This window comes from Chiloscyllium plagiosum, unplaced genomic scaffold (genome assembly GCF_037043375.1).
Source record: "Chiloscyllium plagiosum isolate Xiang-an unplaced genomic scaffold, Cpla_swu_hap1 HiC_scaffold_10, whole genome shotgun sequence".
Classification (NCBI taxonomy): Eukaryota; Metazoa; Chordata; class Chondrichthyes; order Orectolobiformes; family Hemiscylliidae; genus Chiloscyllium; species Chiloscyllium plagiosum.
In genome coordinates this window covers 52032503-52056696 of record NW_028270148.1, presented here as the reverse complement: position 1 = coordinate 52056696, position 24194 = coordinate 52032503, and the positions used below count along the sequence as shown (strand labels likewise).

At 42.2% G+C, this 24194-nt stretch overlaps 1 protein-coding gene across 2 annotated transcripts in view; it reads left to right on the top strand.

Annotated features, from left to right (window-relative positions):
• Positions 1–17431: 17431 nt before the first annotated feature.
• The window catches only part of rps6kc1 (ribosomal protein S6 kinase B1), a 169113-nt gene continuing 162350 nt past the window's right edge, over positions 17432–24194 (top strand). The window contains exons 1-2 of one of the 2 annotated variants that reach the window (XM_043695845.2): positions 17432–17941; positions 18700–18735. In XM_043695845.2, the coding sequence (XP_043551780.2) occupies positions 17840–17941; positions 18700–18735 (138 nt within the window). In that variant the 5' untranslated portion in view covers positions 17432–17839. The remainder of the gene's footprint in view (positions 17942–18699; positions 18736–24194) is intronic. The other variant, XM_043695846.2, reaches the window with a different exon arrangement.

The following is a 24194-nucleotide window of genomic DNA, read 5'->3' as shown; positions in this document are numbered from 1 at the left end:
TAAACATTGATATACAATTAGCTCAAATATACAATAGCCAAAATTTGACAAAAAAAACAAAACAACAAAAAAAAACCGAAAAGAGAAAAAAAAACAAACAAACAAAACTCAACTATCTACTAATCTAACCTACAACTAACCAGGGTGTATATTTAAGTCTCTTACATGCTCGGGATGTGTTAGCATCAGATATGATAAAACCCGTATTCGTGCGGGATTCCTCCCCCGAGGGGCCGCGGACCAGCCAGGTCTGTAGTCTCAATGATATAAAAGCCCTTGTTAGGATAGCCGAAATATCTGTATTTATGTAATTCAAAAAGGGCTGCCATATTTTATAAAATAATTCGGTCTTTCGGTGCACCATATTTGTAAGGAAATCAAGGGGAATACATTCCATAATTAGTCTGTGCCAATTTGAAAGTCCAGGAGGGCCCTCCGCCACCCAGTTCATCAAAATATTTTTCCTTGCACAGAAAGAAAGAATAGAAAATAGTCTCTTCCCGTACGTGTCCAGGGAGGGAAAGTTCGAAAAGCCCAAGAGGAGAGATACGGGGTCCATTTTTATTTCCGTTCCTAAAATTTCTGTCAGGGTACTTGCTACTTTAGTCCAATATCTACGGATCTTATGACAGGTCCATAAGCAATGTACAAGAGTGCCCACCTCTATTTTGCATTTAGGACACATTGGAGATGCTCCTGCCTTAAATTTTGCCAATCGAACCGGTGCTATATGGGCCCTATGAAGTATCTTCAGCTGGATAGCCTGGGTTCTGTTACAAATAGTAATTCTTCTAGCATTTTCCCAGATATCATTCCACGTTTCTGTGGAGATTTCTAGTCCCAGATCCTGATCCCATGTTTTAAGCAGATTATCCATATCTCCCGATACTTCATCATGTAGTAAATGATAAATATTACTGACGGAAGATACCCCCACTGGTCGTAGGACACTACATTCTCTATCGGATTTATAAAAACTATCTAATAACGTAGTCTTCTTCTGTATATAATCTCGAATTTGGAAGTATCGAAAGAGGTCTCCATTGGGTAATCCGAATTTCTGACGCAGCTGTCCGAAAGACATCAGGACCCCATCTTTAAATAAATCCCCGAGACATGAGATACCCCTGGATCTCCAGAGTTTAAAAGTGGCATCTGTTAACCCCGGTTGGAATCCCCATGCTCCCACTATCGGTGCATAGGGGGATGTTTTATGTGAATTACCCTCATTTTGCCGCATTATATTCCAAGCCTTGATTGTATTCAGTATTATAGGGTTTTTACAGTGATCTGTAATGATTTTCCTCTTGTCTGAGAATAAAAGGTTAATAAGTGGGTATTTTACTTGAGAAGCCTCGATGTCCAACCAGATTGATTGTGGATCAGACAAGACCCAATCAGCTATGTAACTTAATAGGGAACTTAATTGATATTTCCTAAAATCTGGGAAGTCCAATCCACCCCTTGCCTGTGGAAGCTGTAGCTTCTTCAGCTTAATGAGGGGCCGCCTATGATTCCAGATAAAGGAACTCAGCCAGCCGTATAATTTACATAAAGCCGTCCTCAGCAGCATCACCGGAAGCATTCTCATAGGATATAGGAGACGGTGCAGGGTATTCATTTTGATTAATGCTATTCTACCCAACCAGGAAATTGGCAGGTCTCCCCATCGCTGGAGGTCCTGCCTTATCCTTTCCAATAAATACACAAAATTAGCCTTATACAACTGACCAAATACTGGAGTAATAAAAATGCCTAAATATAAGAAACCCTCCAGGGACCAGCGAAAGGGACAAAGGGAACCGTCCGCTAAGTGGGGTATCACAGCAAGGCCACCCATTGGCATAGCCTCCGATTTTGAAAAATTAATTTTATAGCCTGAGAATGCACTAAATGTATTAATAACTTGGATTAAGCGAGGTATGGACATCAAAGGGTTACTGAGGAATAGAAGAACATCATCTGCATAAAGGGTAATTTTATGTTTACCTGTACCAATCCTTGGGGCCACTATATTAGGATCAGCTCGTATAGCTTCTGCTGGTGGTTCAATTATTAGCGTGAATAACAATGGCAAGAGGGGACATCCCTGACGGCAGCCCCTACCCACACTGAAGCTATCCGAGCCTAATCCATTGGTAACCACAACTGCTTTGGGATCACTATACAATGTTGAGATCCATTTGGTAAACACCTGTCCAACACCAAACCTCTCCAATGTGTAAAACAAATATGACCATTCGACCCTATCAAATGCCTTTTCCGCATCTAATGAAACCACTACTCCTGGTATCTTTCCCTGATGACAAGCTTGAATCAACTTATCACTTTTAATGTTCAGGGAAGATGAAAAGGGAAGGGGCCACATGGATCGCAATATATAGGGTACTCCCCTGCAACAATGGGTGCACCCGCTGGAGCAGGTTCCAGACCAGACTGGACCTGATCTTGGCTATAAGCAGGAGATCCAACATCTCGGGCAGTGCGTGAAGGAGGTTGAACAGTGAACTGCGGTAGCAGAGACTGCAGCAGACTCCTCGGCAGGGTGGATTCAGGTCCTGGAAAAGCAGGTGCTGGTTTTAATCGATCAGGTTGACGACCTCGAGAATCTTGGTTGAAGAAAGAATGTCCGCATTATCGGGCTGCCAGAACAAGAGGAAGGAGATCAGCTGGTCAGTTTCCTGGAGCAATGGCTCCTGCAGCTCCTGGAACTGAGAACCGAATCGGGCTGGGTGCATGTGGAGGGGGCTCATCGGATCATGGTGCACAGGCCTGCGTTGGACCAGCACCCGCCCAGTCTTAGCTCGATTTCAATGTTACAGAGACAAACAAAGGGTTATGGAAGCTTCTAGAACACTGGGGAAAGATCTACAAGCCCTGATTTACAAGGTGTCGAAAATCATGTTATTTCAGGACTTTTCTGGGGCTGTGATCAGAAAGAGGAAATCTTATGATGAAGTAAGAAAGAGGCTGAGAGACTTGAACATTCAATATTCTGTAAGGTACTCAGCAGTGTTACCCTTCAGCCATGATGGGTCCGAGTACAATTTGGATTCAGCAGTCAAGGCAAAGGATTTCCTAGATTCTTTAAAATATACTGGTTTGGTCAAATAATATGGACAATAGCATGTCCTTTGTTCTTTCTGTTGTTTACTTTGTTTGCCTGGCTTTGTTCTTGTAATACATGGGGCTCTTTTTTTCTTCTCTTCCTTTCTTGTTATATTTGCTAGTCCCTGTTATTCCCATTGTGCTTTGGTTTGGAGTGGTCATTTCTTTTATTGATAACAAGTGGGGTTCATGTATGGGTGGGATAGGTTGGATGCCCACTTTTAATTTCCATGTGTATAAGACATATGGTTTCTTTGTTACTGTATTGCCTGGGTTTGGGGCATGGCTTCAGCCAGGAGTCATGGAGGTGTTAGTGAGTAGGGTGAGTGCCCCCTGTGGGCAAGGGGGAACGTCTCCAGTTATTTGTCTTTTGGTCATTTTAGGAGTAGCTATCAGAATTGTTGCTTTGGTAGTGTTTGTAGTTGTATTTTTTTAGATTTTATGAATCTTTTCTTGTCTCCACTCGACACATTATGAGTAGGGTTCTTTCTCTTGGTGGGTCCCAGGCTGCTTTAGATGGTTATGACCAATTGTTCATTGAGATGGTGCATCTGGAACATAAAGGGGAGTCACTCACCAGTTAAAAAGGAAGAAAGTGCTCTCGAATCTCAAAAGGAGAGGGTCGATGTTGCTCTGCTATAAGAAACACACTTAAACGATAAGGAGCATCTAAACTTACAGCAGGAAGGTTCGGCCGGGTGTTCTTTTCATCTTTTAATTCCAAACGTAGAGGAGTGGCAATACTAATACAGAAGAATCTCCCATCCCAGTTGATATATGAAATTAAGGCTGAGCATGGGCGATCTGTGATCCTCAAAGCCTTAATACTTGGGGAGGAGTACGGCATTTTGAATGTCTACTGCCCCCTGGCACAACCCCTCAAACTTTTAACCACTCTTGGAATGCACCACACAATTATAGGGGGAGACTTCAACTGCCTTATGGATCCCGAGGTGGATAGGATGCCAAGGAGTCTTTCGAGTATCTCCCTGCAATCCAAACAGTTGGTGGACCTATGTGGGGAGTTGGGGCTGGTGGATACGTGGAGATGTCTTCACCCAAAGGGTAGGGATTTTACTTTCTTCTCCAACTCACACAAGTACCACACAAGGAGAGATATGTTTTTTGCTCTACCAACTTTTTTGGATTCGGTCCTATCCTGTAGGATTGGGAATATAGCCATTTCGGACCATGAGACAGATGGACTCCCAAGTGAGTTTTATAAGGAGTTTATAAACATGTTGGCTGAGCCAATGTTGGGCATGTATAACCATTCATACAGTCAGGACTGCTTCCCACCCTCTCTCAGGGGAGCTAATATTTCCCTTGTTCTTAAGAGAGGGAAAGATCCTGAGGACTGCGTCTCGTACAGGCCCATCTCGCTGCTAAATGTAGATTTTAAAATTCTGTCTAAAACTTTAACCTTGAGGATGGAATAAGTACTGCCCTCTATTGTAAAGGAGGACTAGAGAGGTTTCATTTAGGGTCTCAGCTCCTCTCACAACATCAGATGAGTGTTGAATATGGTCCAGGTGTGTCAGCAGAGGTCAATCCCGGGCTTGGTAGTTTCCCTCTAAGTGGAAAAAGCGATTGATAAGGTGGAATGGCATACTCTTTTTATGTCTTGCAATGGTTTATTCTTGGCCGGGGGGGATCTTCACCAGGTGGGTGGCAGTTTTGTAAAGCGATCCCATAGCAGTGGTTTTCGCGACTGGCATAAGATCAGACAATTTTAGTATTCGTACAGGCAGCCAACAAGAGTGCCCTCTTTCACCGCTGCTGTTTACTTTAGTGATCGAGCTGCTAGCAGAGACTATTTGGAAGGAGCCTGAAATAGTTGCCCCAGAAGTGGGAATGGGAGAGCATAAAATCACTCTTTATGCAGACGATGTTCTTCTCTTTCTGGCTAACCCGGCAATATCTGTGCCCCATTTAATACAAAATATTAATTTATTTGGCACTTTTTCGGGGTATAAACTTAATTTTATGAAATTGGAGACTATGCCTGTACAGGGTCTTGTGGCAGGACCTGACCTTGAAGATGGAACTCGATTTCCTTTTGTGATTACAGGGAGATTTTCTATATTTGGGTATTTTCATTACCCCCCCCGAGCCTTTCACCAATTGTACAAAGCTAACTTTGTAAATTGTTTGAGAAGATAAGACAAGACCTTCAGCGTTGGGAGGGGCTACCACTCTCCTGGTTAGGTCGAATAGTTCTGATCAAAATGAATGTTCTTCCTCACCTACTATACCCCATGTGAATGCTTCCGCTGGTGCTACCTAGGCAAGTGCTGCATAGACTTAATGGCTGGCTGAGATCTTTTATTTGGCACCGCAGGTCTCCTCTTATTAAGTTTGCTAAGCTGCAGCTTCCACAGGGAATGGGGGTTTGATTGGGCATGTCAGGATCCAAGCTCAATATGGCTTGACATTGAGGCCTACCAGGCAAAATGTCCCCTTGTTAATTTGCTATTCATGGACAGGATGAGAACTGTTGCTGAGTACTGTAAAAATCTGATTGTCATAAACATGGTCAAAGCGTGGAGAATGATGCGGTAGAGTGAGAATAATCTAAGACCTTTCCGCTCACCTCCATAGTAGGAATATCATGATTTAGGCCAGGATTGATGGGTTCTGGCTTTAAGTTATGAAAGACTCGAGGAGTCTCCTGTTTGGGGGACATATTTGAGGGAGAGGTCATAATGTCTTTTGATCAGCTGAGTCATAAATAAATGTTATCCAGTAGGGACCTTTTCCGCTATTTTCAGATCAGCCTATATACAGAAAAGGACCACGCTGCTGGGTCAGCCCTATAAGTCCGATGTAGAGAGGAAACTGCTTCGATCCACGAGCACTCTCTTGATTAGTACCCTCTATCATCTACAGAGATGGGGTGTCTCGGAAGGTATAGTAAGGCTTTACAGAATCTGGAATCCGGAAGTGGGAGCTTAAATCTCGTCAGAAGCATGAGAGGATATCTGACAGAACGTGAAAAAGGTTTTGATTTGTAATAAAACACAGGCCATGCAACTAAAGATTCTCCACAGGGCCCACCTGGCCCCAGAGCGGCACGCAAAATTCAAAAAAAGGAGCATCTTCAAAGTGCCCTAAATGCAAAACAGACATTGGTGCACTCACACGTTGCTTGTGGTCATGCCATAAGATTCGTAGATATTGGGGCTCCATAGCAAATATGCTGGAGGGGATCTTGGGGACTGAAGCTAAGATGGATGAACATGATCCCACCTTCTGGGATTACCGAATCTGCCTTCGCTAGATGAGCATAAGAAGAAACTGTTCAACATTCTCACATATTGTGCGAGGAAGACCATTCTGATGAGTTGGATCTCGGAAAAACCCCCGGGCCTTATGGGATGGCGTAGGTTCGTGATGGACCATGTTCCCTTAGACTTCCTTACAAGTATGGAGTACCAGAAAATGGAACATTTTTATGAGACATGGCAGCCCTTTTTGAATTACATAGATGCAGACTTGTCAACAATGGTGATTAGGGCCTTTGTATAGTCACGAAGACTGGATTTGGCAGGTCAGGGAACCTGAGAAGAAGAAACCTGAATAAATACAGATATGTTAACTGATGCTCCCAATGATGGGAACTTCGGTGGGTTGCCGTGGAGTGGCGTAAGTTGTTAGTTTAGCACAATTCAAACTAATTTAATTTATTATGTCTAACTATTTATTGAAATGTAGTGTGGGAAGATTGTTCTTTTTCTTTTGATAGTTTTGATTTGTTTATAAAGAAGAGTATAATTTTGTAAAAATATATTTTAAAAAAAGAAAAAAAGTATCATTATTTGATGTTTGCCACCTTTGGCAGATGCAACTCAACCTTTTTTGAGGTAATAGGTATCTCCTTTAAAAACCAGGTTTGACACAGAACATACAGGATCATGTTCATCCATCTCATTTCAAACTTGAGGCAAGGGCAAGTGTTATTGTATTAGAAAAAAACTCTCATTGATGAGAAAGAAATACAACCATTAGACAGAGTGCTGCATGACGCAAGCAGCACACCCCTTGAAATTAAAGGAATTTTGGGATTTGTTTAAAAATAGGGAACAATGTTGTGTAGAACAGGTATACATAGAACATAGAATATTACAGCGCAGTACAGGCCCTTTGGCCCTCGACGCGCCGACCTGTCATACCAATTTGAAGCCCATCTAACCTACACTAATTCCATGTACGTTCATATGCTTGTTCAATGACGCCTTAAATGTACTTAAAGTTGGCGAATCTACTACCGTTGCAGGCAAAGTATTCCATACCCTTATTACTCTCTGAGTAAAGAAACTACCTCTGACATCTGTCCTATATCTATCACTCCTCAATTTAAAGCTATGCCCCCTCGTGCTCGCCATCACCATACTTGGAAAAAGGCTCTCCCTGTCTACCCCCTCTAATCCTCTGATTATCTTATATGTCTCTATTAAGCCACCTCTCAACCTTCTTCTCTCTAACGAAAACAGCCTCAAGTCCCTCAGCCTTTCCTCGTAAGACCTTCCCTCCATTCCAGGCAACATCCGAGTAAATCTCCTCTGCACCCTTTCCAAAGCTTCCACATCCTTCTTATAATGCGGTGACCAGAACTGTACACAATACTCCAAGTGCGGCCGCACCAGAGCTTTGTACAGCTGTAGCATAACCTCATGGTTCCGGAACTCGATCCCTCTATTAATAAAAGCTAAAACACCATATGCTTTCTTAACAACCCTGTCAACCTGGTTGGCAACTTTCAAGGATCTATGTACCTGGACACCGAGATCTCCCTGCTCATCGTTGTCATAATAGCAATTCTTGTCACTTCTATGCAGAAAAACATAGTTTACTCATAAAATTGTACAATATGCTGACAACTTAACCAATTTAGAAGCCAAATGTCAATGATCAGTGTAACTCTACTCCATAATCGAAATACTTCATAGGTCGAAGAAGAATACTTACTGAACCCAAAAGAAAGTAGTAGAACACCACTCAGGATAATTATGTTGATGTACCACAGCTCTTCCCGACTGAGAAGGGAAGACACTATTAATTTCACAGTTTGGAGAAATGATTCAATTCTCTCCAAAGTTCAAATTAATCTTCAGAGGCTGATCATTGGACTTTTTTGACACCGTGACTATCAGGAGCTGGTAGTAGACTCTTGATGCAGTCACTTAAGTTGTTTTGAAAAATCAGCAGCAAAGAAGCATGATCAGCTTTGCTGTTTAACTTTGAAACTGATAAAATGATAATGTTATTCAAAAGTATATGTACAACAATAGAAAGTTCACATGCAAGATAACAATGCCAACAGGAGAAGATTATTTCTTTCAGAAACACAATTATGTTTTCTGACACAACTTGAGGAAACTAAGGAACGTCCAATGGACAAAATTGTTCAACAACAACATCAGTGCCAGGAAATGAAATAAAAGATCCACTAAGGTTCCCCAATAGTAATGAACTGAACTAAACGTTTTGTCCCTAAGCAACAGATTGTCAAACAAACCAAGTTGTCAGAAGATTATGTAGTCAGAGGATTTGGGGAGATAGGTTAGTGGTAAACCTACTTTCTTTATTTGAAGCAATACCTTAAAGATTTAACAACCATAAAAATGCTTGAGTGGTGATTTTGTACAAGGCACTTACTACCTAAAAAGGCAATTCTCCACCCATCAGGACATAAAGAATTTTGTTAGGGAGGAAGTAACAGGTATTCTGGTGCACTTCCTGTTCAGTACCAAGTCTATGTAACTAACAGTATTTTGAACTTACTCTCAAGGCCAGTCTGATGTCTCACAAGAAACTATCATGTATTAAGATATAACTAGCTATCATGTAATATAATATGAATAACTCAGGCATGCAAAAGACCTGATTGTTTGAATCAGAAGGACAGACTGTGAAATAGTTATTGTTGGTTCGTTGGTTGTAAAGGAACTTTAGAAAATTACACGTTAAAGACTGAGTGAGAGGGCTTGTCGATGCTCCTTATGGGTGTTAACCATATCAGGGGACGTTGGGTATAAAACATTACTGGTGGGAACAACTTGAAGGCCAAATCCGTTGAGTGAAATAATGGGAAATTCTTTACCTCTGGCTAAATTGGAAAATGGTGAAACTTCACTCGGTGCCACATTTTCACAGAACGTAACGTGGGTGATTGCAATTTTTTGATGGATATTTTAGCTGTGGTGATTATTTAAAGTGAAATTCTTCTTTATGAATGAAATACCCTTTCTTTGTTAATTTTATGCTTGATTTTATATTGATTTTAGATTTTACTGTAACAATAAAAGCTTTAAGAAATTAAATCATAGAGCCAAAGGAACGTTAAAGCACAGAAAGAGGCCATTCAGCCATTCCTGTCTACATTGGCTGAATAAACTAGCCAATCGTTCCAAGCCCACTTTCCAACACCTGGTCTGTAGCCTTGCAGATTACACTTCTTCAGGTGCAGATCTAGGTTCCTTCTAAATGACTTGAGGTTTTCCACATCAATCACCAAACTGCACAGTGAATTCTAGACACCCACCGTCCTCTTGGTGAAAAGGTTTTTCCATATATGCCAGCTAATCCTCTGACCAATCAGTACCTCATTGTAATTAGCCTCTCTACAAGGGGTCTTCCCTGTCTACAAGGGGTCTTCCCTATCCGCTCTATCCAATCTTCTCAAGGGAAAAAAACCTTAGTCAGATCAATATTTCCTCATGGCTGAAATTTTCAAGCCATGGAAACATTCTTTTAAATCTCCTCAATACTTTCCCTACAGCAATTATGTTCTTGCTGTAAATTGGTGACCAGAATTATACACAAAGCTCTTGCTGGGGCCTAACTAGTGTCTAGCATTACTTCTGTAATAGCGTAGGATTCATTTCATCTCGCCCTGATTATTTGTCTCCATCAAGGAGGTATGTCTATCCAGTAATTGTCCATTGATTCCTTTCACCAGTGCTGTATTCTGGAATTTCTTTTCAGATTACTGATTTCTACTGGGAATCATAACATCAACTCTGATCTTTGTGGTACATTGCTGGTTACCTGCCATCCCTGAAAGCTATCTATTATATCCTCAATCCATGCTAATATATTAATATCTTCCATCCCACAAGCTCTTTTGTAACAGCCTCTCATGTGCTATCTTGTCAAATGCTTTTAGAAAATCCATATGCCATATGTACCAATCTCCTTGTTCTCTAGCTTGCTTGTTCCAATGTCAGAAGCTGACAGATCTGTCAAACATGGCTTTCTTTCATAATCCTGCAGTTATTTTGCCTAATTATGATAATCTAAGTTAATATGTCCAATAGCTCAAATTCATGAATACTTTCTGTATTTTTAATCCCCAATGGTTAGAGCAAAACCACAACATTTTTCTTTGGATTTCTCTGCCTTACAAGTTTTTCTGGCTTTTTAGAAATCACCACCATGTGATTTTGTTATATCCAGAAGATTGTCTTTACTTGCTGCTCTTGTACATTTTAATTCATTTTACTTGGGCTGAAATATTGCTTGATGAAACTGTGATGAATGCTGTGTAAAATGTATTATGTTTTGAAATTTGGATTGCTTTTAAAAAGCAAGTGGATGTGGGTTAGTGCTGTGGAGATTTTGGTCAGGAAGTAATTCTGGAACAGTGACCGAAATGTGTCAGTTCCAAAAAGATAAGTGACTGCAAGCAGAGCCTGAGAACACCCCCTGGAGTGTTAATGAAATAAAACATTATGAAAGACAGTGTTAAGACGTTAGGCCATTAGTTCAGTTTTAAGTTCAAAAGTCACCGTTTGAGCAGGATTAAGGGATACGTTCAGAAGCAAGTGTTCTTTTCTCTCTGAGCAGGTTTTAGCTCAGCTCAGTTCAGAGGAAACTAGTAATGGCAGCAACAGTGTTTTTGACTAGTTTGCAAAGTTCGCAAACTAGGAGAGACTGTCCTCAGTTGTTGGAATTGAAAACATATGGAATATTAGAATTATGAAATGTTGTCATCAGATTCAGAGAGGAATTGCAAAATAGTGTCAAAAGAGAGAAACTGGAAGGAATCAGTTAATTAGAAAATTAAAAAGGGGGGATCCAAAATGGCAGCGATGTAACAGGTCTGCCTTGTTGAGCTCTGGACCATAATGCAGGTGAAATGGTGCTTCTCTCCTCCCCAACTGAGCTATTTTGAAGAAAATCGATAGTTTAATATTAGTATAGTTGCTACACACCTTTTTTTTAAGTAAGGCAAGATGACTAGAGGCAAAGGACAGAATAAATCACAACATACAGGATACCCCCCCTGCAGCATTGAACATGCCCATAGCCGTAACTGCAGCCTCCTCAGAATTCCTCATGGACTCACCTACTCAACAAAGCCTTGCAGCGGAGTTTGCAAAACTTTGGGAAAAGATTGAGACATTGATTGAACAGAGTTGCGCCAGGCTGCAACTGATCTCGGCTCTGCTGCAGAAGTATGAGCAGGAGTTGCAGAGTCTTGGGAAGCGAGTGGAGGAGGTCAAGCAGTAAACAGCGACATCAGAGACCGTGGCTGAGTCCTTGGTGGTATATATCTAGGCCTTGGAGAAGCAAGTACGGGCCTTAGTATACCAGGTCGATGACATTGAGAATCGAGGTCGAAGACAAAACACCCCGGTAGTCGGGCTGCTGGAGTGAGAGGAAGGCGAGCAGCCAACCAGTTTTCTCGAAGAATGGCTGCTGCGATTTCTGGGCTGGGAGGCTGAGGCAGTTTGGGTGCGTGTTGAAAGAGCTCACTGGGTGGCGGTGCGCAGGCCCGGTTCAGACCAGCGCCCCTGCCCAGTCTTAGTGCGATTCCAGTCCTATAGGGACAAAGAAAAGGTAATGGAAGCCTCCAGGTCACTGGGAAAGGGTCCAAGGCCCTGGTTTATTAAGGATCAAAATTTATGTTTTTCAGGACTTTTCTGCGGCCATGGTCCTATAAGAAGAAGTCCTTTGATGAGGTGAAGAAGAGACTGAGGGATCTGGATATTCAATATTCCATCAGGTACGTGGCGTGCTCTGTTTTAATCACGAAGGGTCCATGAATATACTTGATTCTTCAGAAAAAGCAAAGAACTTTTTGGACACTTTGAAATAGACCGGATGTTCCAAACGACATGGACAATAATGGTTCTCTTTTCTTTTCCCTTTTATTCTCTACCTCGTGTACTTCTCCTTTGTCTTTATTATTTTAATGCAAAAAGTGTTGTTTTTTTTACAATGATAATTGAGGTCAATATAGGGTGTGGATGAGCGAAGTGCCCACTTTTAACTTCCTTGTCCATAATGCCTATTTTTGTTGTTTATCCTTCGCCTGAGTTTGGGGTGCGGCTCAAGCTAGAAGGAGTTAAGGAGGTGTATGCGGATAGTCTAAATGCCCCCTGTAGGCAGTGGGGGAAGAGTCTCCCATCGAATGGTTTTTGTATGTTGTAATTGGTTTAGTTTGTTGGTTTTTAGTAGAGGCAGTTTTTGAAAGTTTTGTTAATGTAGCTTTAGTGTGTATATTTTTTAGACTCTATGAGTCTTCATTTATTTACACAGAGAGTTGTGAGTAGGGTTCTTTCTCTCGGGGGTTCAAGAGTTGTTATGAGGGATATGGCTAAGTGTCTCCTCAAATGGTGCACCTGAGATATTAAGGGGAATCACTCGCTGGTCAAGAGAGAAAAAGTACTTTCAAGTCTCAGGAGGGAGGGGGTTGATATTGCCCTGTTGCAAAAAACCCATCTTGATGATAAGGAACACCTAAAGTTACAGCAAGGTGGGTTTGATCGGGTGTTTTTATCGTCTTTTAACACTAAGAACAGGAGACTGGCCATACTGGTCCAGAAGAGTCTCCCATTTAAGTTATTAAATCAAGCTAAAGATGAATATGGGTGGTTTGCAATTCTTAAAGCTTTAATTCATGGTGAAGGGTTTGATATCCCAAATGTTTACTGCCCCCTGGCATACCTCCTCAGGTTCCTGACTCATGCACTTTCTAAGTTGTTTGTCCTTGGAAAGCGACATATTATCATTGGGGGGAATTTTAATAGTGAACCCCACAGTGGATAGAATGCCCAAAGGTCCCCCAAATATCTCTCCACAGTCCAAGCAATTAGTTTATTTATGTGTGGAATTGGGGCTGGTGGACGTTTGGGGATGTCCCCACCATACGGCTAGGGACTTCACCTTTTTCTCTAATCCACACAAGTGTCACACCAGGATTGACCTTTTTCTAGCTACCTTGGTTTTTCTGGATTTGGTGGTCCTGTACAATTGGAAAGATAGCCATTTCTGATCAGGCGGCAGTATATTTGGAGGTTGAGATTAAGGGTAACGGAACAGGTTCGTGGCATTGGTGAATGGATCCTTTCATTCTTAAGGACAGTAAGTTTGTTGAGTACTTCTCGAGTTGAGTTTAAGGCGTCCTTGGATATCAATTCAGGTACGGCTAGTGATCTGTCTATACTCTGGGAGACTGCTAAGGCCTATGATAGGGGGATAGTTATCTCTAATTTGGCTAGCCAGAAGCAAAGAAGGGAGAGCAGCAACATCTGCTCGAGGTCTGGGTGAAGGCAGCCGAGACAACATATTTTGATAGGCCATCGGTGACTAAGTTTCAGCGAATCACAGCTCTCCGGGTTGCTTTGAACTCCGTGCTCACTCAGACAGCGAAGAGAGAACTCTGTTTTGTGAAACAAAGGCTGTTTGAGCACGGCAATAAGCCAGGCAAATACCTGGCATATCTGGCTAGGAAAAAGAACACCATTACATCAATTAAGAAGGCATTGGATTCTTACATGTGACTCTAAAAGGATCAATGCAGCATTTTGGAGTTTTTACTCTGAGCTATATCGGTTGGAATGCTGTGAGGACAGATGGGCTAAGATGAAGTCTTTTTTTAAGAACCTGGATCTTCCAGGTTTGACCTCAGAACAGGCGTCTCTTCTTAATGCCTCCTTGATAGTGCAAGAGATACAGGAAGCAGTAAGACAGCTCCAAAGTAGGAAGGCGCCCGGCCCTGATGGTCTCCTGAGTGATTTCTACAAAGAATTTACAAATTTCCTGTCAGGGCCAATGCTGGACATGTACAACCAATCATACAGTCATGACTGAGTCCCGCCATTCCCTAGAGAGGATAACAGCTCTTGCATTCTCAAGGAAGATCCCGGAGGACTGTGCTTCGTATAAATCCATTTCACTGTTAAATTTGGACTTTAAAATTTTATCTAAGACACTTGTGTTGCAATTGGAGAAGGTGTTGCTCTGTATTCTTAAGGAGGACCAGACAGATTTTATAAAGGGCTGTAAAGGTCCTCTAATAATTTTAGAAGATTACTGAATATGGTCCAAGTGTGTCAGCATCTCTTTAGATGCAGAGAAAGCATTCAATCAGGTGGAGTGGCCATATCTTTTTTATACTCTGGAATGGTTTGGTCTAGATGAGGTCTTTGTCAGATGAGTGGAAGTCCTGTATAGTGACCCACTGGCTGCGATTCTCACCAATGGTATAAGATCCAATCATTTCAATATTGGTAGGGGCAATAGGCAAGGTTGTCCTCCTTCACCACTACTGTTTACACGGTGATTGAGCCACTGGCACAGGCTATCCATAAGGACCCTAACATAGCTGCCCTGGCAGTGGGCTATGCCAGTGGGGGTCTTAAGGGAATACCTGATAGTGAAGGTGAATTATGATTCCCCTTTAAATGGTCGCGGGAGTTCTCTTTACTTAGGTATTTTTGTTACTCCCACCTTTGATCAATTATTTAAGGCTAACTTTGCTCACTTGCTTGACAAGATTAGACAAGACCTTCAAAGAAGGCCCTTCCAATCTCTTGCTTAGGTCGAATAGTCCTTCTCAAAATGAATGTCCTTCCTCGTCTGTTATATCCCATGCGAATTCTCCCTCTGATGTTTCCCAGGCAAACATTGTGGAGACTCACTGGTTGGCTTAGTTCTTTTATTTGATATCTTGGTGTCACAGGTGGCCTCTCACTAAACTTGCCAAATTGCAGTTACCCCAAGGGTTGGGGGAGTAGACTTTCTGGATATTAAGAGATACCAACTAAGCTCCCTTCTGTCCTTCATGATTGACTGGGCTTGTGAGGACCTGAGATCAGTATGGTTGGATATTGAGGACTCCCAGACAAAGTGCCCCTTTACTCGTCTGTTGTTTATGGATGAGGACAGTTATGGAATACTGTCGGAATCCAATCATTATTAATACAGTCAAAGCATGGAGAGCAATGTGACAGAGCAAGGGCAGTTTATTTAAAACCTCCTTTCTTACCCATATAGTTGGTACACTGTGATTCCGGCCAAAGATGATGGACCCTGGATTCAAATGGTGGGCAACTTGGGGAGTCTCCTGTTTGGGAGACCTGTTTGAGAGGCAGGTCATGATGCCCTTCCACCAAGTGAGCCGCAGCTATGGATTGCCCAGCAGAGATCTTTTTTGTTGCTTCAGGTTAAGGACTTTATCCCAAAATAAACTACGCTATTGACCAACCCCTGTATTTCTGACAGAGAGGAGAGTGCTTCATGCCACAAGCACACTCTCGGTTAGTACTCTCTACCATCTACTGGGGGGCGGTGCCTCAAATGACATTGAGCGACTTTATTAGGTCTGGGAACAAGAGTTGGGAGTGAAGATCATCTCAGAGACTTGGGAGGACATTTGGAAGAACGCGAGAAAGATCTCGATCTGTAACACAACACACGCCATGCAGTTGAAGGTTCGTTATAGGATTCATTTGGCCCCAGATTGTCTTGTGAAAGTCAAAAAGGGAGCCTCTCCAATGTGTCCCAAGTGCAAATTAGCATAGGTACCCTCACTCATTGTTTGTGGACATGCCACAAGCTTCATAGGTACGGAAGTGCTGTGGCAGGAGTAATAGAGAGGGTCTTGGGGACCGAAGTGAAGGTGGACCCGGTCTCTCTTCTCTTGGGCTTGCTGAATTTATCTTCCTTAGACGCACATAGGAAAAAGCTATTTGACATACTCACTTACTGTGCGAGGAAGACCATTTTGATGAGCTGGGTGTTTGAGATCCCTCTGGGCCTGTTGGGGTGGCGTAAGTTAATTGTGGAACACATCCCTTTGGATTTCCTCACAAACATGGTGCACCATAAAATGGAACTATTTTATTAGAAATGGCAGCCCTTTGTGAATTACCTGGATGCGGACTCGTCTGCCATTTTAGTTAGGGCATTTGTTTAGCAGTGATGATCAGGTTTAATGAGCCTTGTGCCCTGGGAGGAAGAATCCCGAATAAATACGGGAGTACTAATTAATGCTACCCGAAGATCGGGAGCTTTGGTGTGGTTGCACCGAGTGGCTTTATTTATTTATTTATTTATAGATTTGTAGTGAGTGTAGTTTTGATTTGTTTCATAGAGTAGTAGTTTGTTTCATTATAATTGTTGTTATAATTTTAAATTGTTTTATTTTTGTAATTTTATAATTTTGTAAAGAAAAATTTTCTCAATAAAGATATAAAAAATAAAATTTAATAAGTACGAATATAATTTCTCTGAATTTCCGTCTATGGCATGGATAATGTTTGGAAACAGAGTGGAACTTTGTTTTAATGTGTGTGTTAAGATTTTCCTAATGTATGCTGCTTGTTTTCTTTCATTTAAGTAATAAATATATGTTCTGTTGTTAATGATCTCTGCTGTTTTGTGAATATGCTTCAGTGACTTCTATAAGAAAGATATTATTAAACTTGAGAGGGTCCAGAAAAGATTTACAAGGATGTTGCTGGGACTGCAAGATTTGGCTTACAGGGAGAAGCTGAATAGGTTGGAGCATCGGAGGCTGAGGGGTGACCTTATAAAATCATAAGGGTCATGGCTAGGGTCCTGGATAGCCAAGATCCTTTTCCTATGCTGGGAAAGTCCAAAATTAGAGTGCAAAAGGTTAAGGTGAGAGGGTAATTATTTAAAAAAGGATCTGAGTGGTAACTTTTTTCAAGCAGAGGGTGGCTTGTGTGTAGAATAAGTTGCCAGGAAATAGTGAATGTGGTGATAATTACAACATGCTTGTATGATTAGGAAGGGTTTCGAGGGATATGGGACTAGATTACGTAATGTAGAATATCTGGTCGGCATGGAGTTGGACTGAAGGATCTGTTTCCGTGCTGTATGACAGGCCACCACGTTAACTAAGTAAACAGAAATAATTAAACATACAGTTAAAGATACGTCAAGGCAGGTTTCATTCTGAGGTCTGACTTGTCCAGTAGTAGCAAAGAGATAGGATCATAACTAAACATTTTATCACTTGCATAGAGAAGCACGACCTGGAGAAAACAACCGAGCTATGAAAGTGCAACTACACGGACAGCAGTATTCAATCTGCGTTGGTGCCACTTTGTAGATATTCCGCTCTGCACACAAACAAATCGAGACTGTGAACTATAATTATCTATGATTTGGAGATGATTTGACTATAACCTGATGAAAGAGCGTCGCTCCGAAAGCTAGTGTGCTTCCAATTAAACGTGGTGTTGTGTGATTTTAACTCTATAATTATCTAGATTGCAAATTTTAAAATCGGATTTATCCAAACTGAAGCTGAAGACATAGAGAACTGAACATTTATAACAATGAAAACTACTCTCCACATGGAAAGGCCACGTAATAGACGTATAGGAAGTAGGCGGTGTGAATAAGTGGACGAGGAAATGATGTAAAAAGAGAGTACCCGAGTACGGGTGCAGTGGTTGGGGGTTGACAGATCATGTTACCACAGAAAAACAAAGGGGACCTGGTTCGCTTCTACACTATAACCGATCCAAAGAGGCACCGGAAAGGCTACACGGTTTATAAAGTGACAGCGCGGGTGAGTTGGTTGTGTGAGCCCTGGGGTGGGTGGTGGAAGGGCGGCCGGCTGTCTCGGGGTTTGGTGGGAGATGCTGTTTGCAGCCGTTTGCAGCCGGTGGGGGAGCCTGGCCGCGAGCCGGGCGACGCTGCACCGGCTTCAGCCCGAGTTCGAAAAGAGAACGAGCCCGGGACAATTCGAACACCGGCCTGGGGAGCGCGTGCAGCTGCCTGACATATTACTGCCATATATTGCAGCAAAACAATCTGTGCAATGACCGAAATAAGTCACACAATTCATTTATTTCTGGTTTCAACAGTTGGAGAGTAAGGTGGATTTGGTTGTGAAGAGCCTTTTTTAACTGTGTTTCAGACTCGGCAAAAGCACTTGGTGTTGCCTTAGCACAGTTTTTTTTTGCTTTGGCGTTTCCGTGTTATTGTATTTCAGCATTACGTCATTTATAATGTTACATTCCATAATAAGCTTGATTTAAATTTTGCAGCTGAGTTAAAATTCATGTCATTTGCTTATCTGTAATTGTACGGGTTCATCCACATAAGGTTGTGCTGTTCCGCATCATGAATGACTAGTAAAGTACGTAAGTTTGAGCTACAAATCTAGTCAAAAATTGCTAACTAGTCATGTATTTTGAACACAACCTCCTTAATTCACAGAATCCCTACAAGTGTATGAAAATTAATATTTAATTGATGCTTGATGTTTAACAATCTACTGGGTTTATGGCATTTCTCAGATCCATTTCGTTTTTTTTAAAATAGATTGTTTCAAGAAGAAATCCGGAAGAAGTTCAGGAGGTAATCAGCTGTTGAACATTGACTGTGTTGCTGAATTCAATATTGTGGCTGATTTAGTATTTTAAATATCATCTGATAAAATTAATTTTCATGAAAGGATTCTGCATAAAAGATTAGAAATAACAATAAAATGAGAACAAACTGAAAATAGTCTTGATTGCATTTGAAGGTGGATATCTTGAAAATCCTTAGTCATGGAAGTTTAGTATGTTGTATGTGCAACCGTATGAAAAAATACAGACTGCCTGCTCCAGCTACAAAAGCCCCAAATTTGGCATTGTAAATTTAGTTCCTTCTAAAAGTGATAACCATTTGTTTAAAATCATTAGTTTTATAATGCTTTCCTATTGAGAAGCAGTTGATTGTAAATCATCCCCTTCCTAATGAAGGGCTTATGCCCGAAACGTTGATTCTCTTGCTCCTCGGATGCTGCCTGACCTGCTGTGCTTTTCCAGCACTACACACTCGACTCTGAGCTCCAGCACATGCAGTCCTCACTTTCTCCTCAGTCAAAGTTAACAAACAGCGAATGTGAATTTCACAACTAATCTTGGAGGAACCGGTTTGGGTGAAGTTCACAACACAAAATCAGATAAGTTAATTGTTGTTTTAAGTCTGTCCAAGAGAGAGGCTGTATTAGTGGGTTCTTTCTTGATTATATGTTTTTGGAGATAAGTCTCTTGATTTAAACTTAAAATATAAGCCATAGCTATTAATTTAACCTGGTGCAGTGTTTTGTAGAGGAATAAGATGGTGTTATTTTCTGGGTCTGTAGATTGTGAAGGAGCAAAAATGGCCTTTGCAGTGATATGTAATTCTTGTCAGATGTGGGAGTTTAAAGAGAGTTTAAGGTTACTGCGGATTATATCTGCCATAAATGCTGTTGGATGCGAATCTTAGCAGATCGAGTGGATCGGTTGGAGAGACAGATAGAAGCGATGAGGAATTTGCAACAGCAACAGTATGTGATGGATGGCAGATATAGGAAGAGGGGAAAGTCTCAGATATAGTCACATAGATGGGTTAACTCCAGGAAGGGTGAGAGAGGTCGGCACCTAGGGCAGGAGTCTTGTCATTTCAAACAGGTATGCTGTTTTGGAAAATGAAGGGGGTGATGGATTCTCTGGGGAACGGTGCACGAACAGCCAAGTTTCTGGTATTGAGACTGGCTCTAATGCAACGAGGGGTACATCAGCTTCCAAGAGATCAATTGTGTTAGGGGATTCTGTAGTCACAGGTACAGACACGTTTCTGTGGCCAGCAGAGAAAAAGCAGAATGGTGTGTTGTTTCCCTGGTCCCAGGATCAAGGATGTCTCAGAGAGGGTGCAGAATGTTCTCCTGGGGGAGAGGGGCCAGCAGGAGGTCATTGTCCACATTGGAACCAACGTTATAGGAAGGGAAAAGATTGAGATTCTGAAGGGAGATTACAGAGAGTTAGGCAGAAATTTAAAAAGGAGGTCCTCAATATTTAGATTACTCCCAGTGCTACGGGCTAGTGAGGGCAAGAATAGGAGGGTCGAGCAGATGAATGCATGGCTGAGGAGCTGGTGTATGGGAGAAGGATTCACATTTTTGGATCATTGGAATCTCCTTTGGGGTAGAAGTGACCTGTACAAGAAGGATGGATTGCACCTAAATTGGAAAGGGGACTAATATACTGGCAGGGAAATTTGCTAGAACTGCTTGGGAGGATTTAAACTAGTAAACTAGTAAGGTGGTGGTGGGGGGGGTTAGTGGGACCCAGGGAGATAGTGAGATCAATCTGAGACTGGTACAGTTGAGAACAGAAGTGAATCAAACAGTCAGGGCAGGCAGGGACAAGGTAGGACTATTAAATCAAGCTGCATTTATTTCAATGCAAGGGCCCTAACAGGGAAGGCAGATGAACTCGGGGCATGGTTAGGAACATGGGACTGAGATATCACAGCAATTACAGAAACATGGCTCAGGGATGGGCAGGACTGGCAGCTTAATGTTCCAGGATACAAATGCTGCAGGAAAGATAGAAAGGGAGGCAAGAGAGGAAGGGGAGTGGCCTTTTTGATAAGGGATAGCACTACACTGTGCTAAGGGAGGATATTCCCAGAAATACATCCAGAGCAATTATTTGGGTGGAACTGAGAAATAAGAAAGGGATGATCACCTTATTGGGATTGTATTATAGACCCCCTAACAGTCAGAGGAAAATTGAGAAACAAAATTGTAAGGAGATCTCAGCTATCTGTAAGAATAATAGGGTAGTTATGGTCAAGGATTTTAACTTTCCAAACATCGACTGGGACTGCCATAGTGTTAAAGGTTTAGATGGAGAGGAATTTCTTAAGTGCGTACAGAATAATTTTCTGATTCAGTATGTGGATGTACCTACTAGAGAAGGTGCAAAACTTGACCTACTCTTGGGAAATAAGGCAGGACAGGTTACTGAGGTGTCAGTGGGGGAGCACTTTGGGGCCAGCGACCATAATTCTATTTGTTTTAAAATAGTGATGGAAAAGGATAGACTAGATCTAAAAGTTGATGTTCAAAAGTGGAGAAAAGCCAAATTTTGACGGTATTAGGCAAGAAGTTTCGAAAGCTGATTGGAGGCAGATGTTCGCAGGTAAAGGGATGGCTGGAAAATGGGAAGCCTTCAGAAATGAGATAACAAGAATCCAGAGTGAGTATATTCCTGCCAGGGTGAAATGGATGGCTGGTAGGTATAGGGAATGCTGGATGACTAAAGAAATTGAGGGTTTGGTTAAGAAAAAGAAGGAAGCATATGTCAGGTATAGACAGGATAGATCGAGTGAATCCTAACAAAAGTATAAAGAAAATAGAGTACACTTAAGAGGGAAATCAGGAGGGCAAAAAGGGGACATGAGATAGTGTTGGCAAATAGAATTAAGGAGAATCCAAAGGCTTTTACAAATATATTAAGGATAAAAGGGTAACTAGGGAGAGAATAGGGCCCCTCAAAGATCAGCAAGGCGGCCTTTGTGTGGAGCCACAGAAAATGGGGGAGATACTAAATGAATATTTTGCATCAGTATTTACTGTGGAAAAGGATATGGAAGATATAGACTGTAAGGAAATAGATGGTGACATCTTGCAAAATGTCCAGATTACAGAGGAGGAAGTGCTGGCTGTCTTGAAATGGTTAAAAGTGGATAAAACCCCAGGACCTGATCAGGTGTACCCGAGAACTCTGTGGTAAGCTAGAGAAGTGATTGCTGGGCCTCTTGCTGAGATATTTGTATCATGGATAGTGACAGGTGAGGTGCCGGAAGACTGGAGGTTGGCAAACGTGGTGCCACTGTTGAAGAAGGGCGGTAAAGACAAGCCAGGGAACTATAGACCGGTGTGCCTGACCTTGGTGGTGGGCAAGTTGTTGGAGGGAATCCTGAGGGACAGGATGTACATGTATTTGGAAAGGCAAGGACTGATTCGGGATAGTCAACATGGCTTTGTGCATGGGAAATCATGTGTCACAAACTTGATTGAGTTTTTTGAAGAAGTAACAAAGATGATTGATGAGGGCAGAGCAGTAGATGTGATCTATATGGACTTCAGTTAGGGGTTCGACAAGGTTCCCCATGGGAGACTCTTTAGCAAGGTTGGATCTCATGGAATACAGGGAGAACTAGCCATTTGGATACAGAACTTGCTCAAAGGTAGAAGACAGAGGATGGTGGTGGAGGGTTGTTTTTCAGACTGGAGACCTGTGACCAGTGGAGTGCCATAAGGATTGGTGCTGGGCCCTCTACTTTTTGTCATTTACATAAATGATTTGGATGGGAGCATAAGAGGTACAGTTAGTAAGTTTGCAGATGACACCAAATTTGGAGGTGTAATGGACAGCGAAGATTACAACAGGATCTGGACCAGATGGGCCAATGGGCTGAGAAGTTGCAGATGGAGTTTAATTCAGATAAATGCGAGGTGCTGCATTTTGGAAAGCAAATCTTAGCAGGACTTATACACTTAATGGTAAGGTCCTAGGGAGTGTTGCTGAACAAAGAGACGGAGTGCAGGTTCATAGCTCCTTGAAAGTGGAGTCACAGGTAGATAGGGTAGTGAAGAAGGCATTTGGTATGCTTTCCTTTATTGGTCAGAGTGTTGAGTACAGGAGTTGGGAGGTCATGTTGCAGCTGTACAGGACATTGGTTAGGCCACTGTTGGAATATTGCGTGCAATTCTGGTCTCCTTCCTATCGGAATGATGTTGTGAAACTTGAAAGGGTTCAGAAAAGATTTACAAGGATGTTGCCAGGGTTGGAGGATTTGAGCTATAAAGAGAGGCTGAACAGGCTGGGGCTGTTTTCCCTGGAGCATCGGGGGCTGTTTTCCCTGGAGCATTGGAGGCTGAGGGGTGACCTCATTGAGGTTTACAAAATTGAGGGGCATGAATAGGATAAATAGACCAAGTCTTTTCCCTGGGGTAGGGGAGTCCAGAACTAGAGGGCATAGATTTAGGGTGAGAGGGGAAAAGATATAAAAGAGACCTAAGGGGCAACGTTTTAACGCAGAGGGTGGTACGTGTATGGAATGAGCTGCCAGAGGATGTGGTGGAGGCTGGTACAACTGCAACATTTAAGAGGCATCTGGATGGGTATGTGAATAGGAAGGGTTTGGAGGGATATGGGCCGGGTGCTGGCAGGTGGGACTAGATTGGGTTGGGATATCTGGTCGGCATGGACAGGTTGGACTGAAGAGTCTGTTTCCACGCTGTACATATCTGAATCTATGACATCATGTCATTTACTGGTGCAAACATGCAATATATAAAAGACATGGCTGAAACATGGTGTAATGTTGACCCTTATTTCTTCTCGCAGTAGACTTTAATAATAATCTGAATTTCATGGTCAGTGGTAAAGCAAAGATGCTCAGAAGGTGCAGTCGTTATTCCTACTTTCTTTGGTCATAAGACATAGGAGAAAAAATTAGGCCATTCAGCCCATTGAGATGGCAGTGGGTATTGCAGATGCTGAAGATTAGAGTGATGCTGCAAAAGCACAGCAAGTCAGTCAGCATCCCGAAACGCAGATTTTCCTGCTCCTTGGATGCTGCTTGACTTGCTGTGCTTTTCCAGCACCACTCTAATCGCTCAGCCCATGGAGTCTGCTCCATTGATAAGTTTCTCAATGTCCCATCTTCTCCCTGTAATCCTTGATCCCCATGACAATCAAGAACCTCGGTCTTAAATACATTCAATGACCTGGCCACCTTCGCCTTATGTGGCAGTGAATTCCATAGATTCACCATTCTCTGGCTGAAGATGTTTCTCCTGATCGCTGTTAAAGGTCTTCCCATTACTCTAAGTCTGTGCCATCGGGTCCTAGTCTCTCCTACAAATGGAAACATCTCCCCAACATCCACTCTGTCCAGGCCATTCAGTATTCCATTGGGTGTATTCCCCATATCAATAACCCAAGTCAGATCAAACAGTGGCATATACACAATGGCTGTTCTTAAATCAA